The sequence below is a fragment of the Mycteria americana genome, chromosome Z, assembly GCF_035582795.1.
Source record: "Mycteria americana isolate JAX WOST 10 ecotype Jacksonville Zoo and Gardens chromosome Z, USCA_MyAme_1.0, whole genome shotgun sequence".
In the NCBI taxonomy this organism is placed as follows: domain Eukaryota; kingdom Metazoa; phylum Chordata; class Aves; order Ciconiiformes; family Ciconiidae; genus Mycteria; species Mycteria americana.
The window spans coordinates 73,710,941-73,727,111 of NC_134396.1; the positions used below are offsets into that span (position 1 = coordinate 73,710,941).

Here is a 16,171-nt window from a genome sequence, read left to right on the forward strand (position 1 = left end):
CATGATGACTAAGGGACTGGAGCATCTGATCTACAAGGAGACGCCGAGAGAGTTGAGACTGGTCAGTCTGCAGAAGGGGAGGCTTGGGGGAATCTTACCCCCATTTATATGGATAAATATCTGATGGGAAGGAATGAAGACAAAAGAGCCAGACTGTCCCCAGTGGTGCCCACTGACCAGATAAGAGGCAACGGGCTCTACTTAACATACAGGAAACTCCATCTGAACATACACTCCTACAGCGAGAGTGGTCAAACACTGGAGAGAGGTTGTGGAGTCTCCATTTGGGCAAATATTCAAAACATGACTGGACACAGTCCTGGGCAACCTGCTCTGGTTGACGCTGCTTGACGGGGGTTGGACTAGGTGATCTCCAGATGTCCCTTCCAACATGAACAATTCTGTGATTCTGTGATATATGCATATGGTATATATGCCATGCATATAGTATGTATTATCTGTGGCAAATACATTTATTTGCTAACCATTTATCAATCATTTTATCTTCTGGACTATGGTAATTTCCTTGTCTTCTCTGCAATGGTGAAAAGGAAGACCACATCTCCCTCCCCATAAAAGATGCAGAATGTGTATGAAGTAGTTTCCTCACATCACCAATGACTGCCTAGTACAGGAAGGGAAATATTTATTGCAGTGACTTCTGTCTCCATCTGACTGACAGCTCTATTATCTCAGGGCACATACACCCCAGCTGTTCTTCATGACTCACAGAGAGTTATACGTCCTGCACTAAAAACATCTCTCAGAACTGGAACTTGTATTTATGGCAGCTCGTGGAGGCAATGTCACCTTTGCTTGATGATGACATCAAATAAGATCTACCCAAATAGGTTCATGCATTTTCCACAACTATGCTTTGCGGTTAAAGAATTGCCTTCCAGTCTATACATATAATCTGTACCATAACTTAGAGCCATGGGTGGTACAATCCCTGTAAAAGATCTTTATTGTTGCTGAGAAATGGGAGGAGGCTTTGTCTCTGTTAGAGCACTGAAATAATGAAGGCAGAAATAAATTTTAAACTAAATTTTAGATTCAGGCAAAAATTCTTTTCACCTTTTATTTTTTTCTCATTTTGGCATATGTTTTCTGCACTGTTATTCTGAAGTTCCCTTAAATATTAAGTGTGACTGACAAAGAAAATAGAAAGGGTAAGAAAAGAGCAGCCTAATTTCTCTCTAACAATGAGAACTACTGGTATTAGAAGAGAATACTGCTTTTAAATAAACTCTAAAAACTACGTGAGAGTAATGATTGTATGCATAAACAGCTCTGCTACATACATGAAAAGATCATATAGAACACGTTTTCAGAACCAGATGCCTCACTGACTTGTGCTGAGGATAAAATGAAATATGACAAGATTACAAAACTTATCTATTATTTGCAGGTAAATAGGAATTTAAATTCTCTTTTATGATGTAATGCATACACATGTGGACCAGGCAACATCAATTCACTGCCGATGCTTTGTTGTACAGGGGCAATTCCTAAATGCTATCATTTTTGGTCATTCATGGCCAAGCACAGATCCCAGCAGAAGTCCTTCCAAGATGATAAGCAACTACTGATGGTTAGAGTCACAGAAGCTCTGTGCACTTGGGCAGAGAAGTGTCACAGTAAGAACCTAATAAGCTCCTCTGGAAAACCTTAGGAGTATCTTTGCTCTTATTAACAGCAGTCACCGAAAGGGGCTGTATAAGGGCTGTATAAGTTTCAGTATTATATCTAATTTGTTAGATGGAGAGCTGCCAATTCAGCCTTTTATGTCCCTCTGCACATTCCTGTCTCCTCACTTCTAGGACCTAGAAGCTGTGTGGCTACGTTCAGTGATATGATCCCACCAAAAATCCCTTCTTGTGGTTAGGTTGTAGACTTGCAGACAAGCCTGGTGAGATTATTCAGACTGAAGTCTGATGGGGATATATTTCCAGGGAAGATGGGCACCATCACTTTTGGCAGTATCAGTCAATCACACGAGAGGATTAAACAAAATTCAGGCCAGATCATGAGACTGCAGAAAACCAAGTGCCTCTCATGATGTCAGACATTAACAAGCCATAAGAAAAGGAATATAAACAAGATCTATTCATTGTTTTCTCGGAGAAGAACGTAGGCACCGACAGGTTATGTCTACATTTGTAAGTAGTGTGGTCTTACAGAATTATAGTTGTAAAGTGAAATGATTAGAGATGAGGACACAATGTCTGCATGTCCCTACATATATCTCAGGGATGTTTTCTCTGTACAAGTTCTAGGCTGGCTGGGTGGACGGAATGCCCATTTACCCACTGGAATGTTTTATGTCAGTTCCTAGCGTGTACACAAGGAATTTTAGAATACCAGACTATTTTCTTTTAGATTATTTTCATCTCAAAGGCATCCAGTTCTTGTGCTCTGAGACTGCTGTCACATGATGCAAAGCACAGTAAGTGCAGATGATCAAGAGATTTTCTTTAAAAATGCACTCCTGATTCAAACTAAAACACTCATCCAGATGCCCTACAGAAATAATTGTGTGTTATTTAACACATCAGAATACATGCAAGCTAGAAGAATATCCTGGGTATTCATATGCAAATGTGACAGCACCATGAGTTTTGCTTGAGATACATTATGAATACAAAGGGAATACATTTGTAATGCAGATTGGTATATACTATTAGACTATTAGCTCATTATATTGAGCTTCAAGTCCAAGTACTGTTTTTTCAAGTTTTCCACACATAGGTAATGAGTCTGACGCTATATCCTTCTCTCCCTCTGTATACTGCTTACTTACAAATAAACCCACTGATCTCAAAAGTGTATCCACATGAATAAATACTACTTATAATTTCAAAAGAGTAGCTGGAGTACTGAAAATATTTCTGGATCCTCCTTCTAAAAAGTTCTTTGGCTTCTTCAAACTGTTCACGGGGTCTGTAGTATAAAAACACCACCTGATAACTAAGTTTTTTTCTTTCTTTAATTTTTAGAAAAATTGCCATGTGAATTTTTCAAGTTCCAAACATTAAAGTCAGTCATATAATTTTCAACTAGTTCAATGAACAATGGAAATACTAATATTCCATATAGTAATAGGGAACTGCACAGCGGTATGCCAGCATGAGTTCCTAGCACAAATACAATATTTTAATTCTGCATCTTTGACACACCTACACACACAGATGGTTGGGCACAGTAGTTCTTACAGTAGTAGAACAATAAAAAGAAAAAACAAGAAAAAGATCTAAATTACAAAACTCATCACTTTTCTAACAGCTGCTTCCTACACAGCTGGATCAGACTGTGCCACTGTGTGACAAAACTCTAAATGATAAGTTTTCTCTCATTAAATAATAAGATTTCATTTCAAGATTTCATTTCACTTCATTATCTTCCTCACAGAAATGTGCTGGTATACCTGTAATGAATCTGTGAGAGCAACAAAGACTGAAAGCAGTCCTTCCCTTAAAAGTGCACTGTGGCTCTGTTGATCCTAAACCATCACAATGCCTGAAATTGTCTTATAATTTCCTGCGTCTACCTATAAATGGGCATAAAAAGTGGGGAGAAGGAAAAGAGAACAGATGCTTTGTTCAGCTCCACTTTTCCTGTGTTCCTCCTTCAACTATCCATAATTCTACTGTGGTTCATTGATTGTTCTCTTGTGTGGGATCGAGTGCACCCTCAGCAAGTTTGCAGATGACACCAGGCTGAGTGGTGCAGTTGATATGCTTGAGGGAAGGGATGCCATCCAGAGGGACCTTGACAGGCTTGAGGAGTGGGCCCATGCAAATCTCATGAAGTTCAACAAGGCCAAGTGCAAGATCTTGCACCTGGGTTGGTGCAATCCCTAATATCAATACAGACTGGGGGATGAACGGATTGAGAGCAGCCCTGCAGAGAAGGATTTGGGATACTGGTGGATGAAAAACTGGACATGAGCTGGCAATGTGCAATGGCGGCCCATAAAGCTAATCGTATTCTGGGCTACATAAAAAGAAACAGGGCCAGCAGGTCAAGGGAGGTGATTCTCCACTCTCGCGAGACCCTGCCTGGAGGACTGCATCCAGCTCTGGGGTTCCCCAGTACAAAGACGTGGACCTGTTGGAGTGGATCCTCCTGCACAGGAGGGCTATGAGAATTGTCAAAGGGCTGGAAGACCTCTCCTATGGAGAAAGCCTGAGTGAGTTGGGGCTGTTCAGCCTGGAGAAGAGAAGGCTCTGGGGAGACCTTATTGCAGTCTTTCAACACATAAAGGGGACTTATACGAAAGATGGAGAGAGACATTTTACCAGGGCCCATAGTGACAGGACAAGTGGTAATGGTTTTAAACTGAAAGAGGGTAGATTTATATTAGAAATTAGAAAGAAATTTTTTGTGGACACTGGAGCAGGTTGCCCAGAGAAGTTGTTGATGCCCCATCATTGGAAGCATTCAAGGCCAGGTTGGATGGGGCTTTGAGTAACCTGGTCTAGTGGAAGATGTCCCCGCCCATGGCAGGGGGGTTGGGCTAGATGATCTTTGAAGGTCTCTTCCAACCCAAACCATTCCGTGATTCTATAATTCTACATTCTATATCATCTACTGGGTCAGAGTAGCAAATATTAACACATTCAATAATAATAATTCCATACTGATGTAATAATGTGGTTAACACACTGTCTTAAGAGTTTCTCCCTGATGCACTTTTTTGATGAAAAGTTGTGTAAGTAAAAATTTGGGAACAGCCCAGTGTTATAAGTTACTTAGCATCTCAAGGCTGTGTCAATGAAACTCATGTTCAAAGCTTTAAGAAAAGGGCTTATGACTGTACAGAAAGCCAAGGATATTGCTCTCAACAAAAAGCATTCTTTGACTGTTAGAAAGATGGAGTCGTATCAAGGGATGGAAAGCGGGCTCATTCACAAAGTGTATTGCTTGTCAAACTGACAAACATGAAGGTAAAAGTTTACAATAACAGAATTCAATTAGGATCAGTAACACTATTTAAAGGACCACACTAACAAACAAGGTGAGTTTAGGTTTTCCAATCAGTGTTATTCCATTTAAAGTCTGTTTTCCTTTGCAGAGTCTTTCTATGCCAAATCCTTGCTAAGACAGCATTGAGAGCATTCCCATGGAGAAGGCTCAGACTGAACAAAAAGAAAATAGAGAATCGTCACACTTCTGCAAAGCTGCCAAAACCAGAATATTGAATTTGGGAAATGAAATATAGAAAGCACAGCAGCAAGAAATGCTTATTTTCTTGACTGAAGTTCTGAAAAGGGAAGGAAAGAATAGCATTTAGGTATTACAAAATGACCTTTTCCAGTGAAGAAAACAATCCTGTAACACTTTTTGTAACAGAATTGAAATGAACATATATTTTTTTGTAAGTATGACAGGGAACCCAAAAAAGGAGAACACAAAAGAATAAAATGACATTGAGGTCCTTGATAATAGCTTTTGCTTGGTTGAATGCATAATCTTGAAGAAAACTGAAAATGTTTATATAGTAGATACTGCATGGAATAATGCAGTATTAAGTGATAAAGAATGAGCATAACACACCAAGAGATACTGAATTCATTGTTGTTACTCTTATCCAAGAAAACCTTCTATTGATATAAACTGATGTTTGAATGATGAGTGCATCATCATGCCTTTATCTGAAATACCCCATCTGTTTAAGTATGAGACATTATATGTAGGAAATATAAACTCCAAACTCTGGTATGATAGCTTAAGGAAAAAACAACCCATGAAAGTAGGAGTGGAAGACATCAGTTGAATCATAATGCCCAGTTCCCTGTCTGTTACTGAAGAACCTCATATAAGTCCTGAAACTACTCATCCTTTTCTTACAATATTTATCTGTTACAAAATGATTGTAACAGCATAATCCATATATTCTTCCATATTGTCATTTCACAAAGCCATGTGAGATCATTTACACATTGTTTTCAAAAAAGCAGTCTAGTTATTGAACATCTAAAAGGGAATCTTTGATGGTTTTTTTGTAAAAGTGTTTTTATGCAGCATTAGCAAGACTCATTGCTAGTATTTTTGTGTAATGTATTCAGGAATATAAACAGTTATTCTCATTCTGAGGAAACCCACTGAAAAGGCATATTATAATCTTTATGTTATAAAAGAGAGAATGTATGATGTTGACATTACAATGGGATAACTATTATTGAATTTAAAGAGACCATTTTTAATTCAGTATTTATTATTAATTCAAATATAAAGAGGAACTTGTATGTGCAAAATATCTCCATATGTTATCTTTTTAAAGCAGAACATGAACAAATTTAATTTCTTTGACAATCAAACAGCAATTCATGTATTTTTGGAACATTAATTTCTTTCCACAGTACAATAATACTAATCCTTAAGAAAGACAGTAATTAGGGGAAGAGAGATTTACCCTCCTACTAAAGATGTTTATAAAGGCTATTGACAACCTAAGTGACCTTTATACCATAGAAACACATATCTTCTTAAAAGTACCATTCATTGTATAGTTCAGTCAGTATACAGGTCATAAGAAATCCACCCCTCTGTTCAATATCCCTATAAAACCCAAAAGCAATCGGGAAGATCTATTTCCTCCCACTATGACATCTTATGAAAGAAACTTAGGCATCAAAGGCAGCAGCTTAATAAAAGCCTCAGCTCAGCATCCAGTTGTGGTTAAAACAAGAAAAATTGAAAAGAAACTTCCAACAAAATGCTGCATAAAGAATACAGAAAGTACTGTAAGGATCTTCTACCAAATAAAAGTTACAGCTTTATCTTCAGTATAGATCGCTGTTGCAGTAAAAATTACCACAGAAAAAAAGGGTTTTGAGAAGACTATGGAGAAACTGTTTAAAAGTCCTGGAAAAATTCTCATGTGAAACAGAAAAGGAAACAATTTGAACTGTTTGCATAGGAAAAAATAAGAGGGAACATGACAAATGTATGCAAAATAATAAGTGGCATACAGAAGGCACTCAAAAGCTGCTTTTCTTCTAGTCTTATAATACACAAAGAAAGAAACATTTAAAGATGCTGAAAGACAGCAGGTTTGAAATTGAAAAAGGATTTTTTCAATATGCAGCATAATTAGACTATGAAACTGAATGCATCAGGAAATTGTTAAGGTCAGTAATTCAACAAGAAAAAAAAGCTATTGGAAGTGTGTATGAATGAGAAGAATAAACAGTGCTATATAAGCAAATGCTAACAAGAGTGAAACAAAATTGGAGGGGATATTATACTTCCTACCTGGGATTTTAAATCAATCTCTGGCTATTACAGAATGAAATAAAATCTTCAAGTAGGGGGCAACTTATGCCCCTTCCTTTCACGGTAGGGGTGTCTTGACCCCTCCTGCGAAGCATCCAGTGTTGGTCTATTACCTGAGATTTAATGCTTTTTCTCTCTGGTAGCCTTATCTCAGTCACCTACTGCTTTAACCAAGATATTTATTTGGATTTCAAGGAGAATGAACCCTTACTTCCAATAGCCCAGAAATTGTTGTCACTGTTGTTCAATCTCACCACACATTTGTTGGAAGAAGATTAATCATCAAAACTTTCTCTGTTTTCAACTGACAAACCCATCATTTTTTACCTCATTAAAGCATTTGTTTTTCCGGGCAGTTTCACACAAAAGTTTTCCTGGACTTCTGCAAATGAGGCAAACATTTGCTGTGCTCCCACACCTGGTGGTTATGCCATTTTTGTGCTCCACTTTTTGCCCCCTTACACAGTTTCCATTTTAGGAACAATATTTTATTGACTTTTCTTCCAATAGCCTTTACTGGCTATTTGCCCTTTTCTTCTTTATTCAAGATCTCTCTTAGATGTCTTTCAAATTACCCACTGTCTCTTACATTTTATTTAAGCAAAATTCTAGAAGATACCCAAATAAGCAACAGTATATCTGTCTTCCTTAATTTTTAATCTAAGCAACTGCTCAGATACAGGAATAGTTTTCAGATTTCAGCTCAGCAATGCTTAGATGTGTAAGGTCCCTAGGACGTTCTTATACATGTAACTTACTACTACTATACTGTATAGCTTACTGCTATTACTTTATCTAACTTATTGCTAGTGTAATTTGTCAAAACTATGAATACAGCTAATTACAATGAACCACACACACAAAATAAAAAGGAACACCTGGGTTAGATTTAGAACTTCCCAAGCCCAAGCAGATATTAAAGGAGAAGCCATAGTGAGTGTTCATCAGCAGAAGCATGGGATGAACATCTGGTACAGTGCAACTGCATCTACCCTAGTAAATTAAATTTGCCCACTCGGCTAGGGTGCCTCTTGGCTTGGAACAAGCTTCATCTGTGCAAGATACAATTGGTTTTAGCCTCCAAAACAAGACACCTGCATGAAAAGCACCTGTGGGGAATGGTTTCCAGAGTGCTCTACCACCAAACGGCAGCCAGGAATGGTTTAGCAAGAGCACTTGCTCCTTGTAACACACAAAATCCACGCCACGGGATGTTCTACAGCTTCCTCACATATATTTCTTCCTAGTAGCTGGAAAAGTTACTAGGATTTGAATTTGCTGGTGGAGCTGAAGCTGTAGATTATGCACCATGTCAACTGGCCAACAAAGCATGGCCACTGGCCTTGCCAGTTGCAGCCCCACAGTTAAAAGCCTATGGGCAGTTGGGATGATGCCTCAACGTACTGTCAAAATGTGAGCTGATGCTCTGCCACATGGCCCCCATCTGTGCAGCTTCCCAGTACATTAATGCAGCAGATGTGAATACCACAGACCATCTATGATGGGGAGGTAGAAAGCAGAGAACTCTGCACAAACACTGGGAAGGGCTTGCTTACATTGTTAAATGTGTTTGATTAATAACCTTTATTCTTCTTGGAGTGCAAGGCATTTAGTTATGGCTGACAGAGTTAATGATCCTCAGAATATAAAACCACATCCAAATCAAACCCTTAAATTTGAACTCTGTATTGTTTCAAACTTGATTTTTTCTGGTTGGATCTCTGTGTCATTTCAGTTAGTTGATTGGCAGCCAGTAACTCACACTTGGACATACATTGTTACTTATGCCTTAGTTTCCTATTTTTTCACCAGGTAACTTCTGTCTGATAATCATAAAAATGCATACTATCTATACCTCTCAATGTTATGGATTTTTTTCTGGTGGAAAACTGTCCATTTCAGTCTTCTGGGTATTTCTATGGATTTTGACTTGTCTGCAGAACTGTATTTCCAGGTGGTTTTAATAGGTGACAGTATAATCTCTGTGTATGTAGATGAAGGCATTAAGTATCTGAACAGCAGCTATTTGTCCAGCATTTTCATCTGTCGTATGAAAAGTGATTAGTGAGGTTGATAATGGTTTAACAATGGATGCTGGTTCATGAATAGCAGCAGGCCTTTTTCAATAAAAGCCAGAAAGATCTTGGAAGATTGACTTTCTTGAAGTCCATGGTTAAAGAAAACGTAATTATAATGCACGCAATGATTACATGTTTCTTTCTGGTGAATGACAAGACCATGTATTTACATAGCTTTCAGTCAAAGTGATACTGAAGGAACAAAATTATTTGCTGCTCTTACAAATGAGCATCACTGTCACAGAGTACGCCCTAGTCTTCCTAGGCATGAGTTCTAGGCTATTTCAGGAATTTAAGTACTCTAAGTTACTCTCTGGAAGAGCTGCTTTCTTAGTGTGGTAAGATCACAGGGAGATTTGCCTTGTCTCAGGGTAGTTCTTGCAGACAACTCCTCTCTCATTGTCGCTAGATACTGTCAACAGCACATTTGAAAGCCAGATTGCCATACATCAACAGCATGACAAATTGCAACCTGGACAGGGTTTGGGAAGAATCTTCATACCAAGCAGATAAGTGAATGCCTCTTAAGTAACAGAGGAATATTTAAAGAACATATTGTTCTTGGGTATCACCACAAAAATCTGCCCAGGTTTCTACCTGAGGTAGACTTTCCTATCCAAACTTTGTTTAGTTTATGAGCCCTGAAATGGGAAACACTGTTTCCTTTTTTTGCCACTGGGGAATCAGAATCTTTTCAGACAACCATTGCCAATTAATATCAGTTTTGCAATAAATCTAGAATATACAATCAGTGAAATTGCTAATGATATCTTTTATAATTTACATATTAATTATTTACATGGGTGAAAGGTCAAGGAATCTCAGAAATATTGACAGGATGTTTGCTGATGCAAAGGACAGAATACCAGTTTTGGGAATGTATCTCGACTGCAAAATCAATCACCTAGCTTAATTGATTTAGCAACAGAATATTAGACATGAAAGAAATCCAAGATAAAAAACCGTGTACAAGAGAAGTATAATGTGATTTTTGGAAATCTTAACAGTTTGGATGAAGATAACTGTCTTGCAATGAGGTCATTTTAATTTACCTTTTTATGATGGAACTACTTTGACAGACTTCTTAATTGATTTACAGTGAGTTTAGAATTGAATTGCTAATCTTTATGAAGCAGAGGAGTTTGTATCAAAGGAACTTTGTGAATTGAGCTAAAGGGATATCATAGAAAAGAGTTATATTAAGTCCACCACTGGAAGCCCCACACTTCTTCCTGATTGCAGAGACCTCCTCCACTGCTTCTCATAGCTGACATCCTTAGAAACCCTCTGAACACCTATATATTGTATACGATTTATTATCACATCTTAAATCAGATAATCTGAAAATGACTGAATTTCATTCTCCCCCCAAAGAGTAACTGTTCACACAAACTTGTCTTATCTCAAATCACTTTAGCTGCCTTCTTGGGTTCTAGTCTCCCCACAGTGAATCTGAATCACCCGTGTGAGAGCTCTACTTTATTCTGGAGTTGGTATAAATACACTTTGCTGATTATCAGGATCATTAGCTAACTGCTACATACCTGAATATTTTTAACAGGATACTGGGGACCCAGCAAACAACTACAGTGAATCAGTCCATAATGCACTACTGTATGTTTTTTTTCATGACTTAGGTAACATGATATGAGATTTTCCAGACAGCACATGTTAAGCATGCATTATGCTTGATGAAAATTGGTGGTGTTATTCACTTCACTGCATCTTTAACAAAGGTCACCTCTTTGACATTTAATGGAAGGAGAAGCATTGTGCGTCACATGTTGACTACGTGACTGGTCTCATGATGGAGCGTGCCTGAGAACGTTAGGCCACATGAGGATGTTTTCACAAGAGCTCCTCCATATGACCGGACATCAGTGGCACACAGAAGTGGTCTGCCTGTACGCTCACTTACAGCAGTCACAGGGATGAAGGTATAGCTTCCTGTCCTTCCACTGCCCAGTGCCTTTTGCTTCACTTATCAGGTGGCAGACTTATGTGAAATGCATGCAAGTACAAGGAACAGGGTTGGGAACCAGAAGGTACCGCACTCACAATTTAGCCCAGGTACAATTTTTAAGCTGGTATAACTCTTGAGTTACAGCTAGACATAGTCTTGCCTGCTCTCCTGGTCTTGAGACTCTTGCACTCCTGGCTATACGGTTTAAAGGCTGGCAATGACTACCTTTTGCCATCATGATTACACTATGTGCTCAGTCTCCCGTCTTGACTGCGTGCTCTAATGATATAACCATTAAAACAAAAGAACGTCAGTATGAGTGTTGCTGGCAGTCAGCTCCACTAGGCAGCCATCCCCAGAATCAGGGCTAGACAGAAAAGATACCAAAGGAGTGGATAATATCCAACATTTCCATGTTCCCAGTGGAAGAGGTAGGCACATAATTTAACTAGATTACGTTAGTGGGACTGCCGACGTTACCCACGTAATGAACTGAGAGGGAGAGTGTGGCCAAAGTTAATGAAATTGAATATCCATATTCAGGTCTTTGGAGACACTTTCCATTGAGTATATAAGGGACATAATGAACATAAGTAGTTATTTGATCTGGACTGTATTGGCTCCTGACACTTCAAATTATAGACGAGTATCTAAATGGAGCACTTAATTAAGGTGGACTGTATTCAGCGCTTATTCACTCTGATTTGAATGAGTAGATTTATCTTTTATGTGCAAATGACACTGGTTTCTTGACTGTTTGTTTGAGTTTTTAACCTTCTAACTGAGTAACAGTTGGCTTCCAAATGCATCAATAATATGAGTTTTAAGAACCATGTTGTGCTTTACTGCACAAAATAAAACACAAATTTGGCACATGAGTTTCTCCTTAGGCAAGCACTTGTTCTAAATGAGTTTTACATATGAAAAAAACCCAGCTTCTATTTAAGTGACAAATAGATAATGCAGATTACGTTTATAGGTTAGAACATGATCTGATCAGTCACTTGCAGATGAACATGCATAGCAAAATTTTTGATTGGTGAAGTGTAGCTCTTACTAGATAATCCCCCCATGAGATATCACTGAAATCTTAAGATTTTTTTTTTCCATATGGCTGCTTGTCAGTTCTGCCACTACACACTCTAAGACTAGGATACCCACCTGCAGTTCCCAATCTGACCTGAAAACAGGAAAAGCTCTTCCGATAAATGATAATGATTCGAAAGAGGTCCAGATACTGTATTTTAAACAGGATTAAGTGTACATCTGATTTAAGTCTGGAATTTATACCCTTGAATTTAAGTATCATAAGTCAAAACACTTCTTCATAATTTACAAATGCATAGCTAAAGAAAGATCTAGAAGACGTATTTATTCACAAATTTCTTTTCAGTTATTCTTTCCACTTTTGTCTAGCGTTAATCAAAACAAACCCACAAAAAATTCCAAGATAAGAAGAGATCCCTACTATTTCAAATATGCTTTTCCATTAAATCCATGCTAAATGTGGTTAACTTTCCTTACCATGCTCTAGAATATGCGTAGCAAATTATGCACTGTTGTGCCCAGTAAGTTGGAAGTAAGGTCATTTTCTGAAGGTAGTAGTAGTATTCAGTAGTATTAGCTTGCTCATAATGTAAAGGCCAAAGACTGATATACTTCAGAAAATGAGATCCAATATTAATCCTCAACATTGCAAGCAATAAAAAGGCTCCTATCTATAAATACAATAAAAGTTACCATGTGGAACTTACTGTGCTGGCAGTGAATCCCATTAAATCCCTCTGGACATTTACAAACATATCCTATGAATGTGTCGCCTCGGTACGCTTCACTAATTTCACATATCCCACCATTATGACATGGATTAGGAAGGCAGGGTCCTGAGAGAGGGGAAAAAAAAGAGAAGTATGTATACATAATAATAATAATAGTAATAGTAGTAATAGTAGTAGTAGTAGTAGTAGTAGTAGTAGTAATAATAATAATAATTTCCGTCATTTATATGCATTCATTAAAGAAAGAAAATCCCTTATGTAGACCTTCATATTCCACTAACCCACTAACATATACCCTTCACTTAGTTCAGATAACTTGCCAGCACAGATTTTTATGAACAAGAAAAAATATGAAGCATGTCACTACTCATTAATCACAACATTATTTTTTAATGTAAGAGAAGACAGGAGACAGAGAAGCTAAATCTTGCTCTCCTATTAAAGATAACAGGCATTCTAACTTTTATACCACTGAGGAAATATGTATTAATCAAACGTGCCTATCATGTACCAAGTGACATGTACAATATCCCTGAATAATCACTACATGTCAAGTTAGTAGTTTGAGAAGATCTTTGCTATGGCTTTGGGTGACTTTCTGAATATGTGACTATCGGGGCCAGCAGTTAGCAGCTACTAAAACAACTATTCCTTTTCCACTGAGTGGCTTTTTAACATACCCACTTCAAGCCAATTTCAAAAAGGTCTTCTGACTAAATTTTTTTTTTCCCCAACTAACCACATGCTAGGACACGTAAAATTTCAGCAGTGAGATCTAATTTGTTAGTTTGCAATGACTATACATACCTTTAAATAACAGTATCTTTTGAACTGAGGTCTAAAGTTTATTCATTTAACACCACGTGTTAAAAGCTTTTTACTTCTTATTATCTTACTAATATTACCTGTAACATACCTCCTACCAGAAGAAAACACTTCAGCATTTTGATGAATTTTTTTTCCAATCTCACTTTAAAGAGCTGGTAACCATTGATTAGAAAGCCTCATGTGCAAGTTTGTGAAAAGATTTGTGAATTCAGTATAAAGTATGTTATTTGCAACCTTTGCCATGTACACAGAAAGGTGTTAATCTTCGCTTATTAAAATGCAATGTCATAATTATTCACCCACTTAAAATTGCGTTTAAAAAAAAACCCAAACAAACAGAAAAGAACTTCTTTCCGCAGCATAATTTACTGACAATCAGCAATGGGAATTGAATGATTTAAACTTAAAAGAGCTAAAAGTTTAATGTTTCTGAGGGTCTGCCTATTAGTTTATGTTTTCAATTACAAACACAAGGTTTGACAGATGTTCACAGCAACAGCTTTCATTCAGAATGTCACATTAGTGAAAACTGCAATCTCTAAGAAAATATTAATTTGCACAAGATAAAATTTAACAGAATGACAAGGACGTCAGAACACATTCCCCAGTTATAATTGCCTGGGTGATTATAACAATTTGAGAAACTATCCATGTACACATTTTGAATACAACTTATGTCATCAGCCTATTCCAGGACACAATCCTGCAGAAGTTAGGCTTGTGCGCATCATTACACATGGGATATATCTCACTGAACCCAATAAATAAAAGACATGAGTATATAGCAGCTTATTCTAATGCAATTAGTAGTAGAAAAGGCAAAAATCATGAAGATGAAAAGGAAGAGACTGGATGTTGCCTTTTTTGCCTTTCCCCATCCACATTCTGCATTACACTTTAAATGTAATGGTACACTACATTCTTAATTCCAGAGAACATATATCACTCCTTTAACAGGTCTAGGGGGACTCATGGCTTTCAAGTATCACAGCTCCTGTTCATTATTTCTCCTCTGTAGTATTCTGGGAAGAAACGTGTTTAATAATTTGCACTTTTGGTCTCCCAATGAATATGAGCTGTGTATTTTTTTTCAAGTCTCTATCATAGAGCTGCAGTTTGGGGAGTACCTGCAAGTAGCCTCATATGTTAATTATTTCTATGCAAGCAGATCTCTAATCTTCCAAGAACAATAAATCTTTTAATAATTACTTTCTCATTTCACTTGCTGCTTTCTCCATATGGCTTGTTAAGCACATGTTCAGCATACTTTCATTGATTTTTCTTTAGATTTTGCATTTTCTTAGATCAGTCCAAAGTACAAAGGCTTAAAAGGTCATTTGAGGTGCACAGTAATAAATATACTGGTGCATGCCAGTACTTCTAACTAATCTTAGTCTTCTACGATGCCTTCCTACTGAAAAAAAAAAAACCCACACCAACAATATGAACACTTTTTTTGCCTGATTATGGTTGTTATTTAGTCACAGACATATAATAGCAGTATTTTCCATCTAAATGTTGAGTAATTTTGCTTTGGTGGTTTTTTTTGTTAATAGAAACTGGTAGTTCAAAAATGATTTTGAGAGCAATGAAACATCCTAATTAAATGCACTGAAAGTAGTAAACAACAATCATCTAATTTTCACTAGTTAACATTCATTTCCTGAAAAGGACATGGGTTAGACTCATCTGCGTTCTAAAAGAACGAATGATTGAAACTTTATAAGGCCTATTATCATCATACCTTGTTTCTCCTAATTCAGAAGACCATACTCTGAGTTCACATATCTTCAGGATATTTAAATTGCATGAACCTTCAAGCATAGGATTCTTTTTTTTTACTGACTCTACAGGATCCCTGATGCAAGTTATGGAGGTTTGAGTATCTTGAAGGATCTGGGCCCTAATCCTGCCATCACTCCATTTAAGCATTCAAAAATGGCATGTAAGATCTAGGCACTGCTGCCAGATCATGAGTCCCAACTAACCTCCATGGGGATGTAGAGGCTTTTAAATAACATTGTATTGAATGCTGGATAATTAATTCCCTGACAATGTGATTAATATTCTTGGTTACTCAGATCTATAGCAGCAAGTTCAAAAACATCCTTCTTTACCGAAAAAAAACCCCAAACCCAAACTTGTCAACTAATTTTCAAAAACAGGGGACTTCAGGGATTTGGTTTTTTTTAAATCAATAGCACTGTAATACTTCTGCAGGTAATCTTTAAGTGGCTTCCAAC

The 16,171-nt window shown here is 37.4% G+C and overlaps 1 protein-coding gene across 2 annotated transcripts in view; it reads right to left on the bottom strand.

The window, feature by feature from the left end:
* The window catches only part of EDIL3 (EGF like repeats and discoidin domains 3), a 262,102-nt gene that overhangs the window by 118,856 nt on the left and 127,075 nt on the right, over window positions 1-16,171 (bottom strand). For both annotated transcript variants that reach the window (XM_075527316.1, XM_075527315.1), the window contains one exon: window positions 13,077-13,205. In XM_075527316.1, coding sequence (XP_075383431.1) covers window positions 13,077-13,205 — 129 coding nt within the window. The remainder of the gene's footprint in view (window positions 1-13,076; window positions 13,206-16,171) is intronic.